At 44.4% G+C, this 24,639-nt stretch overlaps 1 protein-coding gene across 3 annotated transcripts; it reads left to right on the forward strand.

Moving 5' to 3' along the window:
• Positions 1-8,732: 8,732 nt before the first annotated feature.
• On the forward strand, positions 8,733-24,254 carry LOC100194572 (phosphoglucomutase 1). 3 transcript variants are annotated; one of them, NM_001139658.1, is given in 11 exon segments: positions 8,733-9,013; positions 16,302-16,464; positions 16,989-17,132; positions 17,402-17,527; positions 19,147-19,337; positions 19,632-19,786; positions 20,665-20,780; positions 20,984-21,119; positions 21,435-21,618; positions 21,939-22,073; positions 23,975-24,238. In NM_001139658.1, coding segments are annotated over 11 exon segments (1,686 nt in total). In that variant the 5' UTR covers positions 8,733-8,767; the 3' UTR covers positions 24,065-24,238.
• The last annotated feature ends 385 nt before the right edge of the window (positions 24,255-24,639 follow it).

The following is a 24,639-nucleotide window of genomic DNA, read 5'->3' on the forward strand; positions in this document are numbered from 1 at the left end:
TTGCTCGGATGCTTTCTCCAGTGAGATACATTCAGCCTCTTGCGAACTGAAGGAAAATTATGAAACACACATGCATTTTTGGGGGGAAGCCTGGCTTCCCTTGGCATCCATGAATACACGTCACTATTTACTTGTAACATTACTACTGTCCTTTACTTTCGTTGAAAAATATCCTCAAACTTTGTCGCGCTCGTCTTTGATTCGCTGTTAGGGAAGAGTGGGGGAAATTGTTCAATAGGGTCTGGTTCCAGCAGATACCTTCTCACGCCACAAATGCTGTGAAACGATGAGACAGGATGTCAAATGGTACCAAATAGGATGGTACGTTACTGCCACCAACAGCACATTTAGAATATGAAGCTAGCTAGTGTGTACGCTACAGACTATCGGTAACATTTCAACTAACTATCTACTAGCCATAGCCCTAACCTTAACCATTATCCTAACCCTCAGCTTAACCCTAGCCCATGCGCTAACTCTAACCTTAACCCTAATTCAAAACCTAACTGTAACCTTAGCAAGCAGTTGCTTATCAACAGATAGTTTGCTGATAGTATGACCATCTGTAGCGCATCTATAGATGGACTATCCAAATAACGTGTGACCTTAGTTTGTACTAGTTCGCTAGCCTAGCTATTGTGTACTAGCTAGAAGCACACCCAACAGTGGTTAACATAACTCCCTGGAACAGAGCTAGCAGTGTGCCGACTGGTACCAATACACTTCTACAGGTTGCACGCAAAAATACCATCTGCGAAGCGCATGCACGTTACGTCTCGCAGACCACATGGTGTCAGTGCACATAATCTGCAGCTGGATGCTTCTCAAATTGTTTGAAGGTTGAGCATTCACTATTAGCAAGGAGAGATCGGGGGAAATTGTAACAACATTGTTTTGTTGTTACAGTGATCCCAAAGACGGTAGCGTATCAAGATAGGTAGAAACTGCTTCTCCAATAGAAAAACCTCGATCACACTTGTAGGCGATGTCATGGCGACGTTGTCTAGATAAACTCATGCGTAGAAACATGTCATCGGGTTTAACGGTTTTCTCGAGCCAAATCCGCATGTGCAGGCTCAAATCAAAGACACTCCTTCGATATAATGTCATTTTTGACAAATGAAAACGTGTCAGTTTGTCACTTTCACAAGGTTGGAGATAATAACATGTTCAACTATGTAAGACATTGCCTCCAATCTAGGTTGTGGCTTTAGATTGAGAAAATTAACAACTAAGGAATCCTTTTTTATTTCTCTCATTGACTTCTCAAAACCCGGCCTGGTCTGCTTGGTCTGTTTGGTAAGCGTTCCCAGAAGTCTCACAATGTTGCGCCTCTGGGTTTAGAAACTCTGTGACGATACTTTGTAGAGCGGCTCTCTGTTTGCCCTCAGAATGCATTTTGTCACCATTCTGAATGTGTCATTATGGCGGGGATTGGACAATATTGCAATCCTGGTTTGGAATTGGATTTTCATTTTTTCTAGTCTCGTGTTGACTCAGTCTTGAATCCCTTGTCCCCCTCCCGGTCTCGGCCTTGACTCGGACTCGGTCACAGCTGATTCAAATAATAACGGCTTGATGATGAGTTGGTTATTTGAATCAGCTGTGTAGTGCTAGGGCAAAAAAACTAAACGTGCACCCAAGGGGGGCCCCCGGAACGAGTATGGGACACTAGAGCCCTCAAACTTAACTCTGGACCTCGAAGCCAGTTCCATTGCTTTGTTTCATTGTTCCCCTCTAATCAAGGACTGATTTAGACCTGGGACACCAGGTGGGTGCAATTAATTATCAGGTAGAACAGAAAACCAGCAGGCTCCGGACCTCGTAGGGTAAGAGTTGAATACCCCTGCACTCTAGTGAGTGTAATTCTTTCTAAGTATTTTGATACACACTAGCTGCTGTTGAGAAACAAACATGGATGTTTCTTCATGTATCTGATCCAAGTTAAACCATCTCTGTTTTCACATATTTTTGTGTGTGTGTGTATGGTAGACCTCCAAAGTAACACATTACTGCACGTTTAGAACTAGTGAGTGTCTATCACATAATCCTGTCATTGATATGCAGCTATCGCCTCGGTTTGGAGTATGTGTCCCTGTTCTTCAATGAGGCAACAAAAAAATGCTAACTCCATAACAGAGGCAGACAAGAAGCAGCTGAGGTGTTTTATGTATGCCACACCTGGAGATCCTAATTGTCCTGTGGCATCATTTAAGAGCTACAGTTCATAGACAAACTACGCCCTGGAGCCCCTGTATTCTACAAGAACCCAAAGCGCAGAACTGGAACTGAGCCTGAAAAATACCTGGTACTCCATGGAGCTAATGGGGGTCAACAACCTGTCCAGCATGATGGCCAGGATCAGCAAAGAGGCTGGTACGGAGCCAAGCATTTCTGTTGGCGTGTTGACAATTTGTGAACAATTATGCATCATGTCATTTCAGGTCTCTCCCAGAAATACACAAACCACTCGGTGATGTCAACAGCAGTACAATTACTCACTAAACACTCCAGCACCATCATCAAGTTCGCTGACGACACGACGGTGGTATGCCTGATCACCAACAATGAGACAGCCTACAGGGAGGAGGTCAGTGACCTGGCAGTGTGGTGCCGAGACAACAACCTTTGCCTCAACGTCAGGAGCTGATCATGAACTAAAGGAAACGGGGGGCGAGCACGCCCCCATTCACATTGATGGGGCTGCAGTGGAGCGGGTCGAGAGCTTCAAGTGGTCCACACACTCAGAGTCGTGAAGAAGGTGCAATAGCCCCTTTTCCCCCTCAGGAGATTGAAAAGGTTTGGCATGGCCCCTCAAATCCTCAAAACATTCTACAGCTGCACCATTGAGAGCATCTTGACTGGCTGCTTCACTGCTTGGTAGGCAACAGCACCGCCCTTGATCGCATGGCGCTACAGAGGGTGGTGCGAACAGCTCAGTACATCACTGGGGCCGAGCTCCCTGCCATCCAGGACCTCTATATCAGGCGGTGTGAAAGGAAGGCCCGGAAAATCGTTAGACTCCAGCCACCCAAGCCATAGACTGTTCTCTCTGCTTCCACACAGCAAGTGGTACCGGTTCATCAAGTCTGACACCAACATGCTCCTGAACAGCTTCTATCCCCAAACCATAAGACTGCTAAATAGCTAACAAAATGGCTGCACAGACTATCTGAGTTGACCCTTGTATTTTATTTTTGCACTGCCTCTACACACTCACATACACTGACACTCCAACACAGTCACTTAATTTGGAATGGACCTTGTATATAGCTTACTAAATTCTCGTGTTTGTTCTTTATTTCTTATTTTTCTCTTTTTCTATTTATTTATTACTACATTGATATTGATTACTGCATTGTTGGGTTTAGAACTTGCAAGAAAGGCATTTCACTGTACTTGTGCACATGACTTTAAAACTTTAAACTTAAAGCTGGCAAGGAGACATGGGAGGTGATGGCGGTGTCTGGCCACAGTAACAAGACCAGTGTGCGTCACTACTGGGCTCTGTCTTCTACCGACCTCAGAATATGGAGCCACATGCTTTCAGGGGCCTCTGCCTCTGCCGGAGATGTTGGAGGAAGCCCGGCCTCTGCTGGAGTAGAGGAGTTATTGTTGTCTTTATCCACTTTTATATCACAACACTTTTTATACTTACGGTAGTTCAAACTACTTTGCAAATTGCAGCCATTAATACTGGGCTTGTTAAGGCTTCTGGATTTCGGCTGCATATTTTCCGCCATTTTCTTCAAATCTGAAAATGTTGTGACGCCACACCCATTTTCTGAAGAATTGCATTATGGGCACTAAAACCCTGGAAATAGTGTCCCCTGCTTGTATACTTCGTATTTTGGGAAATGTAGTACGACATCCGGGAACTTTTGGCATACAAACTATATCCATACTATGACCAATAAGCATACTACATACTCAATTTACATCACAATTAGAATGGTTAGTGCTGTTAGTATGAGTATTTGAACACAGTTTGTGTTAATGCTTACATAATGCGCACTCTAGAGTTCCCTACAAGCCAATCAGAAATGAGTATGCAACAATACCATGGTATAAAATGTGTTAACTAGTGTGCTCGGGCCTCATATTTGCTATAGTGCTATATCTCTAACAATATTGCATCATTACATATGTCTGTCAAAACTCAAAATAAATCTCTAATTTATAATAATAGATTAACCAACAGACACTGTGATACACATTATTCACCACACTGCTCTAGACCCTTATTCTGTTACCTGTTTCACACTACTGAGGCGCTGTGGTTTCGCATCTACCATAGTTGCTGGAACCGTGTTTGAAAGGACAATGTGAAAAGAAAATAGCAGAGAATGGTTCAGGTCGGGTTGTGTGAAAAGGGTCTGAGGGTGGCTGTGAAAGCCCTGTGAGAGCTGCCTGGCAGTCGGCTACATTCCTGTGCGCTTCCTTCAGGCCTACATTTTTTTTTTACACTGCTGAGCCGAACTGTACTGCTCTGACCTGGTGCTGTAATCATGCTGAAAAGGCCTGCACAGTATGGTTTAAGTTGGGTCGATTGTGTCAAAAAAGGGTATGAGTGAGAGCCATGCAGCTGCAGCCTGGCAGTCAGCTACATTCCTGTGCACTCCGCTAAGGCCTGCACTTTATTCGCCCTTGGCCTTTAGCGCTGAGAACAGTCTTGACCCCCTATTAATATCTACCAGGCCATTATTCTGCCCTTTGACTTTTAATACTGTAACTGTAGAACTCGCTGGTAAATGTCACATGACATGTGAGCTGTATTTAGTCTGCGGAACCCCATTCCACTCTTCCTTTCTCACTACAACAAGTTTGGTGACGCTTTACTTGTTGGGGTGTTGGAGCAGTGATAGCACCTGTGTTGGAGCAGTGATAGCACCAGTGTTGGAGCAGTGATAGCACCAGTGTTGGAGCAGGGATAGCACCAGTGTTGGAGCAGGGATAGCACCAGTGTTGGAGCAGTGATAGCACCAGTGTTGGAGCAGTGATAGCACCAGTGTTGGAGCAGTGATAGCACCAGTGTTGGAGCAGTGAACTACATATAGTTAGTAATTGAACTCCATTTTGCAGTAGCTTGGTGGCAGTTGAACTAAATTTAGATTTTGGTAGTGTTTTTTCAGTAGTTTATTTATTTTTCGCCATGTAGAGGTGTAGCTAACTAGTGGAACTACACACTACTCTTTTTGCTAAAAGAAAAGACTATGGGTGAAGTAGGCAAGAATTCCCTTTCTTTCTTTTTTCCGCAATCAGACCTGCCTAATTCTTACTTGAAACAGTTTTTTGGTGTAATATGCTAAATTACACATTCTGTTAACATCTGACTTGCAGGTTGTAGTCTACGACATTTCAGATCTAGATATGATCATTTATCACAAAGTAGATGAGGTTGTGAACCACTTTTTCAAAGTAACTAGTTAAATAAACTACTCTTAAGGGAGTTAATACCAGTTTAATAGTGGACTGTGAAATAAAGAGCTACCGAGTTTAGCCACAACTCTTTGATCAGTTACATTTAGCTTTTCCTAATACCACGAATGTCTAATGGAATGTCTAATGTCCTTCTACATACATGTCCGTTTAGCCATGTTTCAATGATTGATTCCATTTTGATGACCTCAGCCCTGCCCTCTTGCATGTTATTATTCTATTTATCAAATAAGAGCGCAGCCTCACGATGATGGGCAGACCCTGTTGATAAACTCTGCACTGCTTTGGGTTTGGGCGGTATTCAAACAGAGAATGATGCAATAGACAAACTAGACTGTGACCCTGCCTAGTCTCTGTCACAACAGCAGAATACCCATGTGGCTGAGATTTTTGGGCTTGAAGTTGTTGTAAACATTCCCTCAAGAATCTTAGTAGCTTTCCATACAATGAATTAGTGCCACACAGAATGAACAATATATTCTGAGAGAACACGGTCAGTTGTAAAGGTAAATAAATATAGTGCAAGGTGTACATTGAACAATGAACTCTTTAACCTATGTTCTGTAGATTCAGCTGAAGGGTCCTAGAAGAGAGACTGAGAGTATCAAACCTTGCTCTTTATTCATTTACAGAGCTAGCTGGGTCCTGATGTTGACATGATGCCAGGGTTGGGGCACAAATACAGTGCCTTCAGAAAGTATTCACACCCCTGGACATTTTCCACATTTTCTTGTGTCACAGCCTGAATTTTAAGTTAATTAAATGTCGTTTTTTTTTTTTTTTTTTGTCACTGGCCTTCACACAATACCCCTTAATGTCAATGTCATATTATGTTTTTACATTTTTTAAATTTATTTTTAAATTAATTACAATTTAAGAGCTTAAATGTCTTGAGTCAAGAAGTATTCAACCCCTTTCTTATGGCAAGCCTATATAAATTCATGAGGAAAAATATGCTTAACAAGTCACATAAGTTGCATGGTGTCCAACCCTGATCTGTTTCACCTGTCTTGTGCTTGCCTCCACCCCCCACCAAGTGTCTCCTATTTTTTCCCCATAATCCCCTGTGTATTTATACCTGCGTTTTTTGTTTGTCTGTTGTCAGTTCGTCTTGTTTTGTCAGGTCTTACCAGCATTTGTCTAGTTTCTCCTGTTGTCAAGTTTTGTTTTCTAGTCTTCCTGGTTCTGACCTTTCTGCCTGTCCTTGCCCTGAGCCCGCCTGCCGTTCTGTCCCTGATTGACTCTGCCTTGGATTACGAACCTCTGCCTGCTCTTGACCTGGCCTTTGCCTGCCCCTTTGTTATAATAAATATTCAGAGAATTATACTATCTGCCTCCTGTGTCTGCATCTAGGTCATATACTGTGTCGTGATAGTACGAACTAGCCATGACTGACCGAGCAGACTCAGACCAGCTCTGCAACACTGTCTCCTCCCAAGGAGCCACCATTGAAAGACACGAGGAGTTACTACATAACCTTATGGAAGGATTCCATACCTTGGCGGAACACCATGACCATGCCGTCAGTGCATTGTTGGAACAATTCCGCTGACTATCTATTAAGCAGCCAGCCTGTCCTCCGGATTTCATCCTCAATCTAACGGCCAGCCGGAGCGTGCCAATCAGAACATAGAGACAACTCTTCGGTGCCTCGTCTCGGCCAACCCCACCACCTGGAGCTAGCAACTTGTGTGGGGTGGAGTACGCCCGGAACACCCTTCCCTGCTCGGCCACTGGTCTCTCGTCCTTCGGGTGCTCCGTGGGTTATCAGCCCCGCTCTTCCGTGGGTTATCAGCCCCCGCTCTTCCCCGAGCAAGAGGTAGAGATCAACATACTCTCGACCCAGATGTTCGTCCACCGCCGTCGGCATACCTGGAAGAGAGCCCGCTCCACTCTTCTTAAGACCACCTCCAGGTATCGTTGACAAGTGGACTGCCACCGGACCCCGGCTCCCCGCTATCGTCTCGAACCCCGGCTCCCGGACCCCGGCTCCCCGCTATCGTCTCTCCACTTTATGGGACTCCTCCGGGTGGAGTCCCATAAACTTTCCGCCCGCTTTATCGGCCCTTTCCACATCTCCCACTGCTGTTTGTCTTCTGTTGCCCCGCACCCTCCGTATACATCCCACTTTCCATGTGCCTAGGATTAAACCTCGGTCTCACAGCCCTTTGTCTCTTGTTTCCATCTGGGTCATATCCTGAGTCGTGATACATGGACTCACTATGTGTGCAATAATAGTGTGTTAACATGACTTTTGAATGACTACCTCATCTCTGTAGCCCACACGTACAATTATTTGTAAGGTCCCTCAGTCGAGCAGTCAATTTCCAACACAGATTCAACCACAAAAACCAGGGAGGTTTTCCAATGCCCCGCAAAGAAGGGCACCTATTGGGAGATGGGTAAACATTTTAATAAAAGAAAGCAGAGATTGAAAATCCCTTTGAGCATGGTGGTTATTACACTTTGGATGGTGTATCAATACACCCAGTCACTACAAAGATGCAGGCCTCCTTCCTAACTCAAGTTGCCAGAGAGGAATGGTGACTGGTGAGGCCAATGGTGACTTTAAAACAGTGAGTTTAATAGCTGTGATAGGAAAACTGAGGATGGATCAACAACACTAGTTGAAGAATTTTAAAAAGAATAATGTGCAAATGTTGTACAATCCAGGTGTGCAAAGCTCTTAGAGACTTACCCTGAAAGACTCACAGCTGTAATCGCTGCCAAAGGTGATTCTAACATGTATTGACTAAGGGGTGTGAATACTTATCTAAATTAGATATTTCTCTATTTCATTTTCAATACATTTGCAAAAAATTCTAAAAACATGTTTTCACTTAGTCATTATGGGTGTGAAAAAAAATATTTCATCCATTTTGAATTCAGGCTGTAACACACATTCAAACTAATTCCATGGAGAGCCTAGTTTCTGAATTCATGAAATACGGTAACGAACTCCCTTCACCTGGTTGTCTAGGTCTTAATTGAAATGAAAATTTAAAAAAAAAAGCTGCAGACTCTCGGGCCTCTGTGGAATGAGTTTGACAGCCCTGTTGTAAAACAACCAAATGTGGAATAAGTCAAAGGGTATGAATACTTTCTGAAGGCACTGTACACGGTGGCATCCAACATCTTGCATCCTTACTTACAAAGCGAAATATGGTTTCCTTCATGCACTGACAGGCCTGAATTCAAATTGGAGTACTGTCGTTTTAAATGTAAAAGTGGGCGGGATCCGATCAAGGGGGACTTGTGGCAGGCTGTGGGGCGCATTCGCCTCCATTGAATCAGCGGATCACACGGGCTGTCAACTTTATTTGGGAAAATGACGAAAATCACAGTAGTCAAAACCAAGGCATATCCCGACCAGAAGCCTGGTACGAGTGGCCTGAGGAAAAGGGTGACAGTCTTTCAAACGAATGCGCACTATGCAGAGAACTTCATCCAAAGCATTATTTCTTGCATCGACCCAGCGGAGCGTCAGCCTGGACTGCTCGTAGTGGGAGGAGATGGAAGATTTTTCATGAAAGATGCCATTCAGTTGATCATCCAGATCGCCGCTGCTAATGGGGTCAGTAATAATTCTGTCATAGTCCAGCTGTAGTCCCTAAAACATGACTCTTAAACCTAGGCCTCACCCTCAAACGTGCATAGCATCAGCAGCTAGCCTAGCATCTTTGACAGCTCCGGGTGTTGACAGTGGCAGCTCCAGTCGTTGATACATTGTAGCGCTTCTGTGATTGTGTTGAAGTTGGAGGATACATTCATTTTAATTGCTGTCATGTAGACTAAAATAACTATCAGTGTGAGCCTACATTTGCTTAAGATATATTTATTTGGAATATATAATCCAAAATGACAATTCTCTCTCTCTCATATCAAATCACATGCATAGGATAATTTTAAAGAAAGTATTGGATCCTCATGGACGTTGAATGACGTGCAAGCCCCATGTATCGGAACGTGATAGGGGTCAAGTGGAGTTCTTAGACTGTCTCTGGTGCTAAATGACCCCGCTGATCTTTCGATGAAGTGCACGGAGATGGCATGTTAAATGGTAGGATACCCTTGCCCTTTCCCCAGGTGACGCAAAACAACACTACACCATCCGGTTCCCCTTATGTAGCATATCCAGTCAGTGAGCACTCTTCCTTGCCATGAATGTTTAGTATACAAACAAAGGCAACGGTTCTCTGCAAGTTTGTAATACTCGGGGGAAAAAGTGCAACACTGAGGGGTTATTTTATTAGGAGAGGCTGTTTTTTTGGATGTCAGTGGCACGCACAGCCGTTCGTTCTGTTCGTTCCCTCTGCGACTTTAGAGGAAGGCGTGGTGGTGTGCTGTCACGTAGCCCTGCGGTTTGCATTACAGAGAGATGGGCGTTTGGGTACACAGGCACATCTTGTTAAACTAGACACACGATGACCTCCTGGCTGAACACGATGTACAGGCAGACCGATGTCATTATCACACCATATAACTCCAATATGATCTGTCCCATTATGATCCTACACAAAACGAACATCATGATCATCACATCAACTCTACATGCATCATATTCATGATGAATAATGTATTGCTGCGTTTCATTTGCTGCCCATGTCATCTTAACTTTTGATGTAGGCCTATTAGGTAAGTTAAAGGGGATGTTACCCGGATGTAGTCTCAGACAGACAATAGACTGATGATGAAAATAATAATTTGGGGAGGGTTTATTGTTGTCCTGTTACGCACACACACACAAGTGTGTAAGGGAAATATGTTTCTTGCATATCCCAACTCCCCCTGAGACACTTCCCCAGGCCCAATTGGAGATAAGTGCCTTTTTTTTCCATTTTTTTTTTACCTTGTCAGCCCCAGGATTCGAACCAGTGACCTTTCAGTTACTGGCCCAATGCTCTAACCTCGAGGATATATGCTGCCCAGTAGTTTTCGCAATATTGTAAACACAATATCCTACCAACCCCCAAAAATTGTTTACTTCCCATACTATCCCGTGTCGCTCAGTTGCTTGTTTAGCTCCTACATAGCAGCCTGACCTCACCACCGGCATGTTGAATCAGAATACTCCTCTCTTATTGTCATCCTCCCAGTGTGTGTAGACTGAATGGGTGAATGTAATCAAATAAATAGGATGTACAGTATGTAAAGGAGTCTACAGTGCGTTCACTAAATGTTGTTAGTCATACAAAAGCCGGCCTCAATCTTCGGTAAGAAAGATGTCCAGTTATGATGTTTAAGATGTTTAATGGAAATATTTTCACAGGGGTTTCAAAATGTGTGTGTGTGTGTGTGGTTTTCTGAAAGTACAGAGTAAAGAAATGGTAATTAGTATGCAATATTGGTACAGTATCAGGATATAAGCATCAAGACAATATCACAGCGGTAAAATAATAAGCAGCTATTAGAACAGTAAGGCGTATTGACAATATGACAGTTATAATGCACCGTTGATTAACACAGGCAAAACCTAATTATAAAGCTCCACAAGGGGGCAGGGTAGAGCTATACCATGAACAGGCCAAGTGGCTACACAGGCCAAAGGGTCATGGTGACCACTTCAATGGAGTAAAAAAAAAATGAAGCTTGTGATTCTCAGACGCCATAGTAGCATGCAGAACTAATGGAGAAATGGACTTAAATGCATGAACAGAAAATTATACCATAAAGACTATGAAATGAGTACCTCTCGTGTCTGCGGTTATAATTAAAGAAGACGGTCCACACGTTATTTATTTCACCTTTATTTAACCAGGTAGGCTAGTTGAGAACAAGTTCTCATTTACAACTGCGACCTGGCCAAGATAAAGCGTAGCAATTCGACACGTACAACAACACAGAGTTACACATGGAATAAACAAAACATACAGTCAATAATACAGTAGAACAAAAGAAAACAAAGTCTATATACAGTGAGTGCAAATGAGGTAAGTTAAGGCAATAAATAGGCCATGGTGGCGAAGTAATTACAATATAGCAATTAAACACTGGAATTGTAGATGTGCAGAAGATGAATGTGCAAGTAGAGATACTGGGGTGCAAAGGAGCAAGATAAATAAATACAGTATGGGGATGAGATGGGTAGATAGATGGGCTATGTACAGGTGCAGTGATCTGTGAGCTGCTCTGACAGCTGGTGCTTAAAGCTAGTGAGGGACATATGAGTCTCCAGCTTCAGAGATTTTTGCAGTTCGTTCCAGTCATTGGCAGCAGAGAACTGGAAGGAAAGACGACCAAAGGAAGAATTGGCTTTGGGTGTGACCAGTGAGATATACCTGCTGGAGCGTGTGCTACGAGTGGGTGCTGCTATGGTGACCAGTGAGCTGAGATAAGGCGGGGCTTTACCTAGCAGAGACTTGTAGATAACCTGTAGCAAGTGGGTTTGGCGACGAGTATGAAGCGAGGGTCAACCAACAAGAGCGTACAGGTCGCAATGGTGGGTAGTGTATGGGGCTTTGGTGACAGAACAGATGGCACTGTGATAGACTGCATCCAGTTTGTTGAGTAGAGTGTTGGAGGCTATTTTATAGATGACATTACCGAAGTTGAGGATCGGTAGGATGGTCTGTTTTACGAGGGTATGTTTGGCAGCATGAGTGAAGGATGCTTTGTTGCGATATAGGAAGCCGATTCTAGATTTAATTTTGGATTGGAAATGCTGGAAGGAGAGTTTATAGTCTAACCAGACACCCAGGTATTTGAAGTTGTCCACGTATTCTAAGTCAGAGCCGTCCAGAGTAGTGATGCTGGACGGGCGAGCAGGTGCGGGCAGTGATCGATTGAATAGCATGCATTTAGTTTTACCTGCATTTAAGAGCAGTTGGAGGCCACGGAAGGCATGTATGGCATTGAAGCTTGTCTGGAGATTAGTTAACACAGTGTCCAAAGAGGGGCCAGAAGTATACAGAATGGTGTCGTCTGCGTAGAGGTGGATCAGAGAATCACCAGCAGCAAGAGCGACATCATTGATGTATACAGAGAAGAGAGTCGGCCCGAGAATTGAACCCTGTGGCACACCCATAGAGACTGCCAGAGGTCCGGACAACAGGCCCTCCGATTTGACACACAGAACTCTATCAGAGAAGTAGTTGGTAAACCAGGTGAGGCAATCATTTGAGAAACCAAGGCTGTCGAGTCTGCCAAGAAGAATGTGGTGATTGACAGAGTCGAAAGCCTTGGCCAGGTCGATGAATACGGCTGCACAGTAATGTCTCTTATCGATGGCGGTTATGATGCCATTTAGGACCTTGAGCATGGCTGAGGTGCACCCATGACCAGCTCTGAAACCAGATTGCATAGCGGAGAAGGTACGGTTGGATTCGAAGTGGTCGATAATCTGTTTGTTAACTTGGCTTTCGAAGACCTTAGAAAGACGGTAGGATAGATATAGGTCTGTAGCAGTTTGGGTCTCGAGTGTCTCCCCCTTTGAAGAGGGGGATGACCGCGGCAGCTTTCCAATCTATGGGAATCTCAGATGATACGAAAGAGAGGTTGAACAGGCTAGTAATAGGGGTTGCAACAATTTCGGCAGATAATATTAGAAAGAGAGGGTCCAGATTGTCTAGCCCGGCTGATTTGTATGGGTCCAGATTTTGCAGCTCTTTCAACACATCAGCTATCTGGATTTGGGTGAAGGAGAAATGTTGGGGGCTTTGGCGGGTTGCTGTGGAGGGTGCCGGGTAGTTGACCGGGGTAGCCAGGTGGAAAGCATGGCCAGCCGTAGAGAAATGCTTATTGAAATTCTCAATTATAGTGGATTTATCAGTGGTAACAGTGTTTCCTAGCCTCAGAGCAGTGGGCAGCTGGGAGGAGGTGCTCTTATTCTCCATGGACTTTACAGTGTCCCAGAACTTTTTTGAGTTAGTACTACAGGATGCAAATTTCTGTTTAAAAAAGCTAGCCTTAGCTTTTCTAACTGCCTGTGTTTATTTGTTTTTAACTTCCCTGAAAAGTTGCATATCACAGGGGCTATTCGATGCTAATACAGAACGCCACAGGATGTTTTTGTGCTGGTCAAGGGCAGACAGGTCTGGAGAGAACCAAGTACTATATCTATTCCGAGTTCTACATTTTTTGAGTGGGGCATGCTTGTTTAAGATGGTGAGGAAGGCACTTTTAAAGAATAGCCAGGCATCATCTACTGACGGGATGAGGTCAATGTCATTCCAGGATACCCCGGCCAGGTCGATTAGAAAGGCCTGCTCGCGGAAGTGTTTTAGGGAGTGTTTGACAGTGATGAGGGGTGGTCGTTTGGTTGCAGACCCATTACGGATGCAGGCGATGAGGCACTGATCGCTGAGATCTTGATTGAAAACAGCTGAGGTGTATTTGGAGGGCGAGTTAGTTAGGATGACATCTATGAGGGTGCCCGTGTTTACGGATTTGGGGTTGTACCTGGTAGGTTCATTGATCATTTGTGTGAGATTGAGGGCATCAAGCTTAGATTGTAGGATGGCTAGGATGTTAAGCATGTCCCAGTTTAGGTCACCTAGTAGCACGAGCTCAGAAGATAGATGGGGTGCAATCAATTCACATATGGTATCGAGGGCACAGCTGGGGACAGAGGGAGTACTATAGCAAGCGGCAACAGTGAGAGACTTGTTTCTGGAAAGGTGAATTTTTAGAAGTCGAAGCTCGAATTGTTTGGGTACAGACTTGGATAGTAATACAGAACTCTGCAGGCTATCTTTGCAGTAGATTGCAACACCGCCCCCTTTGGCAGTTCTATCTTGGCGGAAAATGTTATAGTTAGCGATGGAGATTTCAGGATTTTTGGTGATTTTCCTAAACCAGGATTCAGACTCAGCTTAGACATCCGGGTTGGCAGAGTGTGCTAAAGCAGTGAGTAAAACAAACTTAGGGAGTAGGCTTCTAATGGTAACATGCATGAAACCAAGGCTTTTACGGTTACAGAAGTCAACAAATGAGAGCACCTGGGGAGTGGGAGTGGAGCTAGGCACTGTAGGACCTGGATTAACCTCCACATCACCAGAGGAGAAGTAGGATAAGGGTACGGCTAAAGGCTATACGAACTGGCCGTCTAGCACATTCGGAACAGAGTAAAAGGAGCAGGTTTCTGGGCACGATAGCATAGATTCAAGGCATAGTGTACAGACAAAGGTAAGGTAGGATGTGAGTACATTGGAGGTAACCTAGGCATTGAGTAATGATGAGAGAGATATAGTCTCTAGAGACGTTTAAACCAGGTGATGTCATCGCATAAGTAGGAGGTGGAACAACATGGTTGGTTAAGGCATATTGAGCAGGGCTAGAGGCTCTACAGTGAAATAAGACAGTAATCACTAAACAGGACAGTAATGGACGAGGCATATTGATATTGGAGAGACGCATGCGTAGCCAAGTGAACATATGGGTCCAGTGAGTAGTTGGGCTGACTGGGGACACGGCGATTCAGACAGTTAGCAGGCCGATGCTAACAAGCTAACAGTTAGTAGGCCGGGGCTAAACAAGCTAACAGTTAGTAGGCCGGGGCTAAACAAGCTAACAGTTAGTAGGCCGGGGCTAAACAAGCTAGCAGTTGGCAGACCGGGGCTGGCAAGCTAGCAGTTGGCAGACCGGGGCTGGCAAGCTAGCAGTTGGCAGACCGGGGCTGGCAGTTAGCAGACCGGGGCAAGCAAGCTAGCAGTTAACAGACCGGGGCTAGCAAGTTAGCCTTTGGAGGACGTTGCGATGGTGGTAAGTCTGTTTTTGCCTCTTCGTGCGGTGATGTCGATAGACCAGTCGTGGAATGAGTAGGGTTCCAAGTAGCTCTAGGTAGCTAGTAGGCCGCGGTTAGCAGAATGGGCCTTCAGCGGACGTCGCGCCTGAGAGGCCTGTTGGAATCCTCGGGCAGATTATGTCGGTATTCCAGTCGTAGAGGATCGGCGGAGTTCCATGCCCCGTACCGGCAATAGAAGGGGTCTGGATATTGTAGCCCAGGAGTGGGTTTCGGTGGTAGCACAGGAGCCCTGGCCAGGCTAGCTTTAGGCTAATTGGTGCTTGCTCCGGGATGGAAACGCTAGCCAGGAGTAGTCACCCGGGATTGCGGTTAGCTAGTTGCAAAGGGTTGCAAAAAATGAAAATGTTCAGAGTTTCTGGTAGGGATATGGGAAGAAAAAAAAAAAAAATAATAATAATAATAATAATAGGTCCGTTATGCTCTGGTTTGAGTCAAGTTGTTCGAACTAGCGAGAGCTTTCCGAGCTAAAGGTTAGCTGATGACCGCTAGCAATGGTTTGCTGACTGATAACTGGTAGGTAGTTAGCTGGCTAGCTTCAGTTGAGGGATTCCAGATCCAAAGTAAATAGAAATACTTTAGAGAAAAAAACAGATCCATGGGTGAGGCGGGTTGCAGGAGAGTATTTAGAAGTTGAGGTTTAGGAAAATATTTAAAAAAGAAATGCGTTTTTTTTTTTTTAAAGATATATACAAGGGTCACGACAGGACAAAAACAAATATTCATTCTCTATACATGTACCAATTATTGGGCATGAGGCCGCCACGTGCAAATCAATTAGCTAGCAATGGAAAATAACTTAACTCTGTGTGCTTGAGTAGAAACAACAGCATAATTACAACAAGGAAATGTTGATACAAATTATAAGGTACTTATTGTTGCAGGAATGCACACATGTACAAAGTTATTATTAATAATGAAACAACAAAAGGCCTGGGGGGAAATGCGCTACTCCACTCAACAGGTTCAGGCAGGTTCTGACCAGAGAATATGCAAATGTGGCACGCGCAGAACGGCAGGGAATATAGTACACAGTATAACATATATAAAAAAACGACATCGGAGAAAGCTGATTAGCCCATTGTTCTCCCCGTCCCTCGCTTTCTCTCCTATCTCCATGTAGATCGGCCACCTGGTCATCGGTCAGGATGGCATCATGTCCACCCCTGCTGTGTCCTGTGTGATCCGCAAGCTCAAAGCTGTGGGAGGAATCATCCTCACGGCCAGCCACAACCCCGGTGGCCCCAACGGAGACTTTGGCATCAAGTACAACATAGCCTCCGGAGGTGAGATGGGAGAGGAGAGGGATAGGAAGGAGAGCGATGAAATGGAGAGGTAGGAAGACAGGAAGGGGATGGGAAGGGAGGAGAGAGACTGGAAAGAGAGACACAGGAGGGAGAAAGGGAAAACCCATAGAGGAGAGAGACCGGTGAGAGATGGGAATAGGGGATGAGACTGTGCTGGAGGGTAACGTTTAAACTTCACTGACCTTTGATGAAGATTTACATTTACAATTTAGCCATTTAGCAGACACTCTTATCCAGAGCGACTTACAGGTAATGCATTCATCTTAAGATGGCTAGATGGGACAACCACATCACAGTAAGTCTTTTTTTTTTCTTTCATAGTAGCTGTCGGCAAAGCCAGAGCTAGTAAGGTGGAGCACGTTTCAGGATAGTGTGAGCAGAGCAATGCTGATACTTCAATTGATAATTTTAAGACAAAGATTAGTATACATAGTGGTGGAGTATGGCTGTTTCTCTAACCTCTTCCTTATCCTCCTCACCCTACTGAATGTCTCTGCCCCCAGGTCCTGCTCCAGAGGGAATCACAGACAAAATCTTCCAGATCAGCAAGAGCATAACAGAGTACCACATATGCCCTGACCTCAAAGTGGACATCTCCAAGATCGGCAAGCAGACTTTCAATGTGGACACGTTCAAGCCCATGACAGGTATTGTAGGATTGGATGGGATTAGCTGGGTGTCAGATCTCAACTGACTGGGATGGGTTAGCTTGGAGACCAAATCTGTGAGAAGCTCACTGGTACAAATCCTTGGGCAAGGCACTGAAGTTCAGGTGTTATTGCAATCAGTAAAGCACTGTGATCTAAAGTATGTGCATATGCAATATAGTTTGATCATTTGTCTGTTTTTATCCTGAGTCTACAAAAATGCTACAGTAAGTCTTATCAATCCTAACTCTGCTGTTTATCCTCCACAGTGGAGATTGTGGACTCTGTGGAGGCCTACGCTGAGATGCTGAGGGGAATCTTCGACTTCCATGCCTTGAAGGGGCTGGTGTCTGGATCCAATCACATTAAAGTCCGTCTGGACGCCATGCATGGAGGTACAGATCACATACTGTATCCTACCTCTCTGGTGCTGGCTGCTGTATGACACCTCCACCATATATATATACACACACACACACACACACACACACACACAGTTGAAGTCGGAAGTTTACATACACCTTAGCCAAATACATTTAAACTCAGTTTTTCACAATTCCTGACATTTAATCCTAGTAAAAATTTCCGTCTTAGGTCAGTTAGGATCACCACTTTATTTTAAGAATGTGAAATGTCAGAATAATAGAGGATTTATTTCAGCTTTTATTTCTTTCACCACATTCCCAGTGGGTCAGAAGTTTACATGCACTCAGTTAGTATTTGGTACTATTGCCTTTAAATTCCTTAACTTGGGTCAAATGTTTTGGGTAGCCTTCCACAAGCTTCCCACAATAAGTTGGGTGAATTTTGGCCCATTCCTCCTGACTGAGCTGGTGTAACTGAGTCAGGTTTGTAGGCCTCCTTGCTCACACACGCTTTTTCAGTTCAGCCCACACATTTTCTATAGGATTGAGGTCAGGACTTTGTGATGGCTACTCCAATACCTTGACTTTGTTGTCCTTAAACCATTTTACCACAACTTTGGAAGTATGCTTGGGGTCATTGTTCATTTGGAAGACCCATTTGCGACCAAGCTTTAACTTCCTGACTGATGTCTTGAGATGTTGCTTTAATATATCCACATAATTTCCTATCCTCATGATGCCATCTATTTTGTGAAGTGCACCAGTCCCTCCTGCAGCAAAGCACCGCCACAACATGATGCTGCCACCCCCGTGCTTCACGGTTGGGATGGTGTTTTTCGGCATGCAAGCGTCCCCCTTTTTTTCCTCCAAACATAATGATGGTCATTATGGTCATTATGGTACTTGCGTACTATTGTTTGTACAGAGGAACATGGTACCTTCAGGCGTTTAGAAATTGCTCCCAAGGATGAACCAGACTTGTGGAGGTCTACAATTTTTTTCTAAGGTCTTGGCTGATTTCTTTTGATTTTTCCTATGATGTCAAGCAAAGAGGCACTGAGTTTGAAGGTAGGCCTTGAAATATATCCACAGGTACACCTCCAATTGACTCAAATGATGTCAATTAGCCTATCAGAACCTTCTAAAGCCATGACATAATTTTCTGGATTTTTCCAAGCTGTTTAAAGGCACAGTCAACTTAGTGTATGTAAACTTTTGACCCACTGGAATTGTTATACAGTGAATTATAAGTGAAATAACCTGTCTGTAAACAATTGTTGGAAAAATGACTTGTGTCATGCACAAAGTAGATGTTCTAACCGACTTGCCAAAACTATAGTTTGTTAACAAGAAATTTGTGGAGTGGTTGAAAAACGAGTTTTAATGACTCCAACCTAAGTGTATGTAAACGTCCCACTTCAACTGTGTGTGTGTGTGTCTAAGCAAGGTGGATGAGCTAGATTCCTGTTCTCAGTACTGTTTGTATCCCCAGGACAAACACCGTTTTGTGTCTTCAGGACTGTGACATGTTGTCTAAATGAGTCTAATCTCTTAAATGCTGTTTTTAGTTAAGTTAGATTCCCAACACACACACAATGCACATCCACACCCCTATACATAATAACCTTTACCCTCTCGCGCCCCCACAGTGGTTGGACCCTATGTGAAGAAGATCGTTTGTGAGGAGTTGGGGGCTGCTGCCGATGGTGCTTTCAACTGTGTCCCCAAGGAGGACTTTGGTGGTCACCACCCTGACCCCAATCTGACCTACGCTTCTGACCTGGTCAACGCCATGAAGGGAGGAGAGTACGACCTTGGAGCCGCCTTCGACGGGGACGGTGTAAGTAGACAGTTGGGGGGGGAAATCAGTCCTGGATTTCAGCCTCATCTCATCCTTGCATAGTCTGACGTTACCACACTCCCAAGTCTTTTTCATCACTCGGCTGTAGGAAGCCTGGAATTGAAGCTATTCCTTGCTATTCCTTGTCCCGTAGTGTCAGTAGAACCAGTCCTTGAATCAGCCCACAATCCATCCAAACCTCGTCTCTACATAGTCTCTGCTGCAGTCTGTTCAGACGCTGATCCTCTCCTTCCCTTTCCTTTCCTTCCCTACCCTCTCCTTTCTGCTCCACAGGATCGTAACATGGTCCTGGGAAAGCATGGCTTCTTCGTCAACCCATCGGACTCTGTGGCCGTCATCGCAGCCAACATCACCTGCATCCCCTACTTCCAGAAGACTGGGGTCAAAGGTCTGGCCCGCAGCATGCCCACAAGCGGAGCTCTTGACAAGTGAGCCTAATGTCCACACACAGTCCGTTCATAGCTTCTTCTTGGTTGTGCGTTAAATATGTATTTATTAATGTATCAAATTGTATTGGTCACACACACATGGTTAGCAGATGTTAATGTGAGTGTAGCGAAATGCTTGTGCTTCTAGTTCCAACAGTGTGGTGATATCTAACAATTACCTAATACACACAAATCTAAAGGGGTGAATGAGAATATGTACATGTAAATATATGGATGAGCGATGGCCGAGTGGCATAGGCAAGGTGCAATAGATGGTTACATTACCCATATATGTATATACACTGTATTTTGTACCATTATTAAAGTGGCCAGAGATTGGGTCTCAATGTAGGCAGCAGCCTCTCTGTGTTAGTGATGGGTGTTTAGCAGTCTGATGGCCTTGAGATAGAAGCTGTTTTTCAGTCTCTCGGTCCCAGCTTTGATGCACCTGTACTGACCTTGCCTTCTGGATGGTAGCGGGGTGAACAGGCAGTGGCTCGGGTGGTTGTTGTCCTTGATGATCTTTTTGGCCTTCCTGTGACATCAGTAGGTGTCATGGAGGGCAGGTAGTTTGCCCCCAGGACAGTGCACATTAATTAGCATTTCTTTTTTAAATGTAACCTTTATTTATCTAGGCAAGTCAGTTAAGAACAAATTCTTATTTACAATGACGGCCTACCGGGGAACAGTGTGTTAACTGCCTTATTCAGGGACATATTTTTACCTTGTCAGCTCGGGTTTCGATCCAGAAACATTTCGGTTACTGGCCCAATGCTCTAACCACTAGGCTACCTGCCGCTCCTAGTTTCCTCATCAGTGTTTAAGTGCCGGAGTTGGGACATGAAAATTAGCTCTTTTGTTCTCTCTCTGTCCCTCAGTGTGGCTAAAGCCCTGAAGATGAATCTGTATGAGACTCCTACTGGCTGGAAGTTCTTCGGCAACCTTATGGACGCTGGCAAGCTGTCTCTGTGCGGAGAGGAGAGCTTCGGCACTGGTGAGTGAGGGACCCACATTTAAGTATTATAACATCTGGATCTAGCCTGTTTACTATGGCCCGTCAGCTCAAACATTTTGATCAATCAAATTGGTGGTATTACTTCGTTCCAGTCAGTTGGGCAAGGCATTCTGGTGAGAGGTGTTAGCACATGTCTGAACCACCACCCTTCTTCCCCTCCTCTCTTCATTGTTTACCCCCAGGCTCTGATCACATCCGTGAGAAGGACGGCTTGTGGGCGGTGCTGGCCTGGATGTCCATCCTAGCCCACAGGAAGCAGAGTGTGGAGGAAATCATGAAAGACCACTGGAACAAATTTGGCAGGAACTTCTTCACCAGGTAAGTCTGGGATGGACTCTGCTACTCTGTTACCCTCCAGTGGTGAGCTAGAGAACTACAGTCTATCTGGATCAGGGCCACATTCTGTAGGCCTGTTTCTCATAGAGTATTGGAGTACTTAGACCTATTTGTTAGGCTTTATTTTATATCAAGTTCTTCGATGATAGCCTCCATAAATGTACACATTCGTTAGGTGGTCCATTTGACTATTTTTAACGCCACTCATCTCATGGAGTATGTACACATTGACAGTTGAGAGCTCTTATTTAGTCTTCCCATTTAAGACCATTCCCCAACTCATCCAATCTACACCAGGTATGACTATGAAGAGGTGGACTCAGACAAAGCCAACACCATGATCAAGGAGCTGGAGGCTAAGATGTTTGACAAGTCCTTTGTGGGCCAGAAGTTCTCGTCAGGAGATAAAAGTTACGAGGTGGCAGTCTCTGACAACTTTGCCTACACCGACCCCGTGGACGGCAGCGTCTCCAAGAACCAGGTATTGAGACAGGACCCAGGGGGCGTCTAGGCAGAGCCGTTGCAACATGCAATGTGGGTGATCTATTGAGTCAGTATAGTTTGATGATAACGGATGATGGGTATTTATAACAATTTTGTTAATCGAAAGATGACCATCACATTTGATGATTGGTCCTCCCTATGTAGGGACATGAAGTATCACCAAAGGCACTTGCATACTGTACCTTGAAAAATTCCATTGATGTTATTCATTTTTGCTCCATATTTCCAGTAAATTGACTTCCATAAGTCATTTCACCATAGTCATCATATAGTCAGGTTTAACTCTCTGTCTCTCAGGGTCTGAGGATCGTCTTCTCCGACGGCTCCAGGATCATCTTCCGTCTCAGTGGGACAGGCAGCGCCGGGGCAACCGTCAGGCTCTACATAGACAGCTATGAGAAAGACCCCGCCAAGATCTACGGCGACGCACAGGTGAGACCTGAATGTGACAGGGCACAGTGTGGGTGCCCTTACACTTGTCACTACGGCTCGATGGGAGATGAAGTATTTACACACGCTTCCAAGGTTTGTTACGTTGTCAGAGGGAATAGCCCTCAAAAGGCTTCCCCCTCAGCCCGGACGGGGAGGCCTGGAATCTGGACCTAGCAGACAGCTTGTTTTAGAATTGATTTATTTCACCAGATTAGTAGTGTTGCGATTTTTAAATAAATATTTTTCAAGAGAAACCTGGACCAAGACAGCAGCGTGGACACATCAGTTTCAGACAAACAGGCGGACCAAAGATGCATCAAACCAGATGAAAGATGCATCATGATAGAAAAAGCAGCATGTCAGTAAAGAACATGTACACAACACAAGTCCGAAAAGAAACGAGTGCAATACGTCAAATTACAGAATCAAAAAATAGTTCAAGGGAAACAATATGCGTAAGGCAACGCCAAGTAGTTACTTCGGGTGACAACTAGGAACAAATGCATGTCTCGACAACCTGTTCATCTGTTTGTCCTTTGAACTCATCCAGGGACACCAGGTCCTGTAGTTTTAGGTTGGCTTGGAGGGAATTCCAAAACCAGGGGGCTGAGTAATGAAAATACCCCCCCCCCCCATGCTCTGTTCTAATGTTCGGCACTGTCAGTATAAAACAAGATTGGGATCTGAGCTTTTATCTGTTTTTATTTCGAGCTAGAAGAGAGGATGGATAAAATGTCCTTTTAAATAATAAAGTACCGGTGCTTGAGTCTGCGTGTTGCTATGTCCAGCCGACAGCACTGTAGAGATCACAATGAGGAGTTAGACATCTGGCTAGTGACAAAATGAAGGGCTGCCTGATATACAGAGTCAAGAACCTTTAGTGAAGAGCTTGAGGATTGCACATAAATGGTATCACCATAGTCCAACACGGAGAGAAAAGTACAGCAAATCAACTCAAGGGAAAGAAAACAAGCTTTGTGCCGCTAATAAAATTCAATACACAGCTTGAGTTTCCTGACACGGTTTTCTACAAGGGTGGTGTTGCTCAACTTCTCGTCCACCCAATCTCCCAGATATTTGAAAGGCTTTAACTTGCTCTATGGACTGCCCTGCCAAGGTAGTCATCACATGGTTTTCAAAGTGTTTAGCATTGGAAAATACCATTCATTTTGTTTTTCGAGGAAATCAGAACAAGCTTCAAATCGTACAGATTCTGTTGAATGATGTTTAAAAGCTGTTTTGAGTTTTTTTTCAAAAGCCAGTCAGACTGCTGCCACTTGAAAAGAGAACGGTGTCATCCGCATAAAAATGTACATCAGCTGTTTCAATCTGTCTCCCAATGTTGTTGATTACAGACAATAAACTAAAATTGATCCTCGAGGCACACCTGAGTGCAGCTCTGATGTCAGACTTACAACCATTTGCCTTGACACGTTGGGTCGTCAGGTCCAACAACCGTGCCTTCCAGAATTCCTAGTTGACTTGAGAGGGAATGTTTGGCTAAGAGTTTAGTCATGGTTGATATCAGGGCCAGGAAGAAGTTGGGGGGAAAAGGAACCATGGGGGGAAAAAAATACAAATAAAAAATGAAAATAAGTACAGATTTGACACTTCATCAAGTGTTCTGGGCAGGAGGGAGAATGATAGAGTAAGAAAGACAGACTTGCAGAAGGGGAAGAAACTCCCTGATAATCATTTTGGATAAAGAGGCCCTCTGAAACGGATTAATTTTGGCTCCTTCACCTTGCTCACAAATCTGAAATGTTTGGATAAGTGAAAGCAATATTGCAGATGCTCGGCTCGGCCTACTCGAGAGCCAGGTGGAGTTATTTTGTTAAGACTGTAACAGGGAAGGGGTTATGGTAAGGGGCTGTAGTCTAAGGTTGACTGTCTTCCTTCAGGTCATGCTGAAACCTCTGGTGGAGATTGCACTGAAGATCTCTGGGCTCCACGAGAAGACCGGCCGCACGGGCCCCACTGTGATCACATAGACTGACATGCTCTGCCACACCCGTCAAGGTACCTCAGTCCTTTCAACCGTTCAACTTGTGCCTACCCTCTGACTTCCAGAAGGACAATCTCACCTCACCTCTACCCTAATGTCCAAACAAAGCCTTCAAAGCTAACACTTTCGTTCACCATGAATAAAAAGTCCTTACAAAAAACTATTGTTGCACTCGTGTATTTATTTTGGAGATGTCAATATATTTTTCATTACAAACTGGGTGGTTAGAGCCCTGAATGCTGATTGGCTGACAGCCGTGGTATATCAGACCGTATACCTTGAGTATGACAAAACATGCATTTTTACTGCTCTAATTACGTTAATAACCAGTTCATAATATCAATAAGGCACCGTGGTATATTGGCCATATACCACAACCCCCTCGTGCATTATGGCTTAAATATACAGTGCTTTTAGAAAGCATTCACACCCCTTGACTTTTTACACATTTTGTTGTTACAGCCGAATTTAAAATGGATTCAATTGTTTTTCTTTGTCACTGGCCTACACACAATAGCTTAATGTCAAATGGGAATTATGTTTTTCAACAAGAAAATGTAT

This window comes from Salmo salar, chromosome ssa23 (genome assembly GCF_905237065.1).
Source record: "Salmo salar chromosome ssa23, Ssal_v3.1, whole genome shotgun sequence".
NCBI lineage: Eukaryota > Metazoa > Chordata > Actinopteri > Salmoniformes > Salmonidae > Salmo > Salmo salar.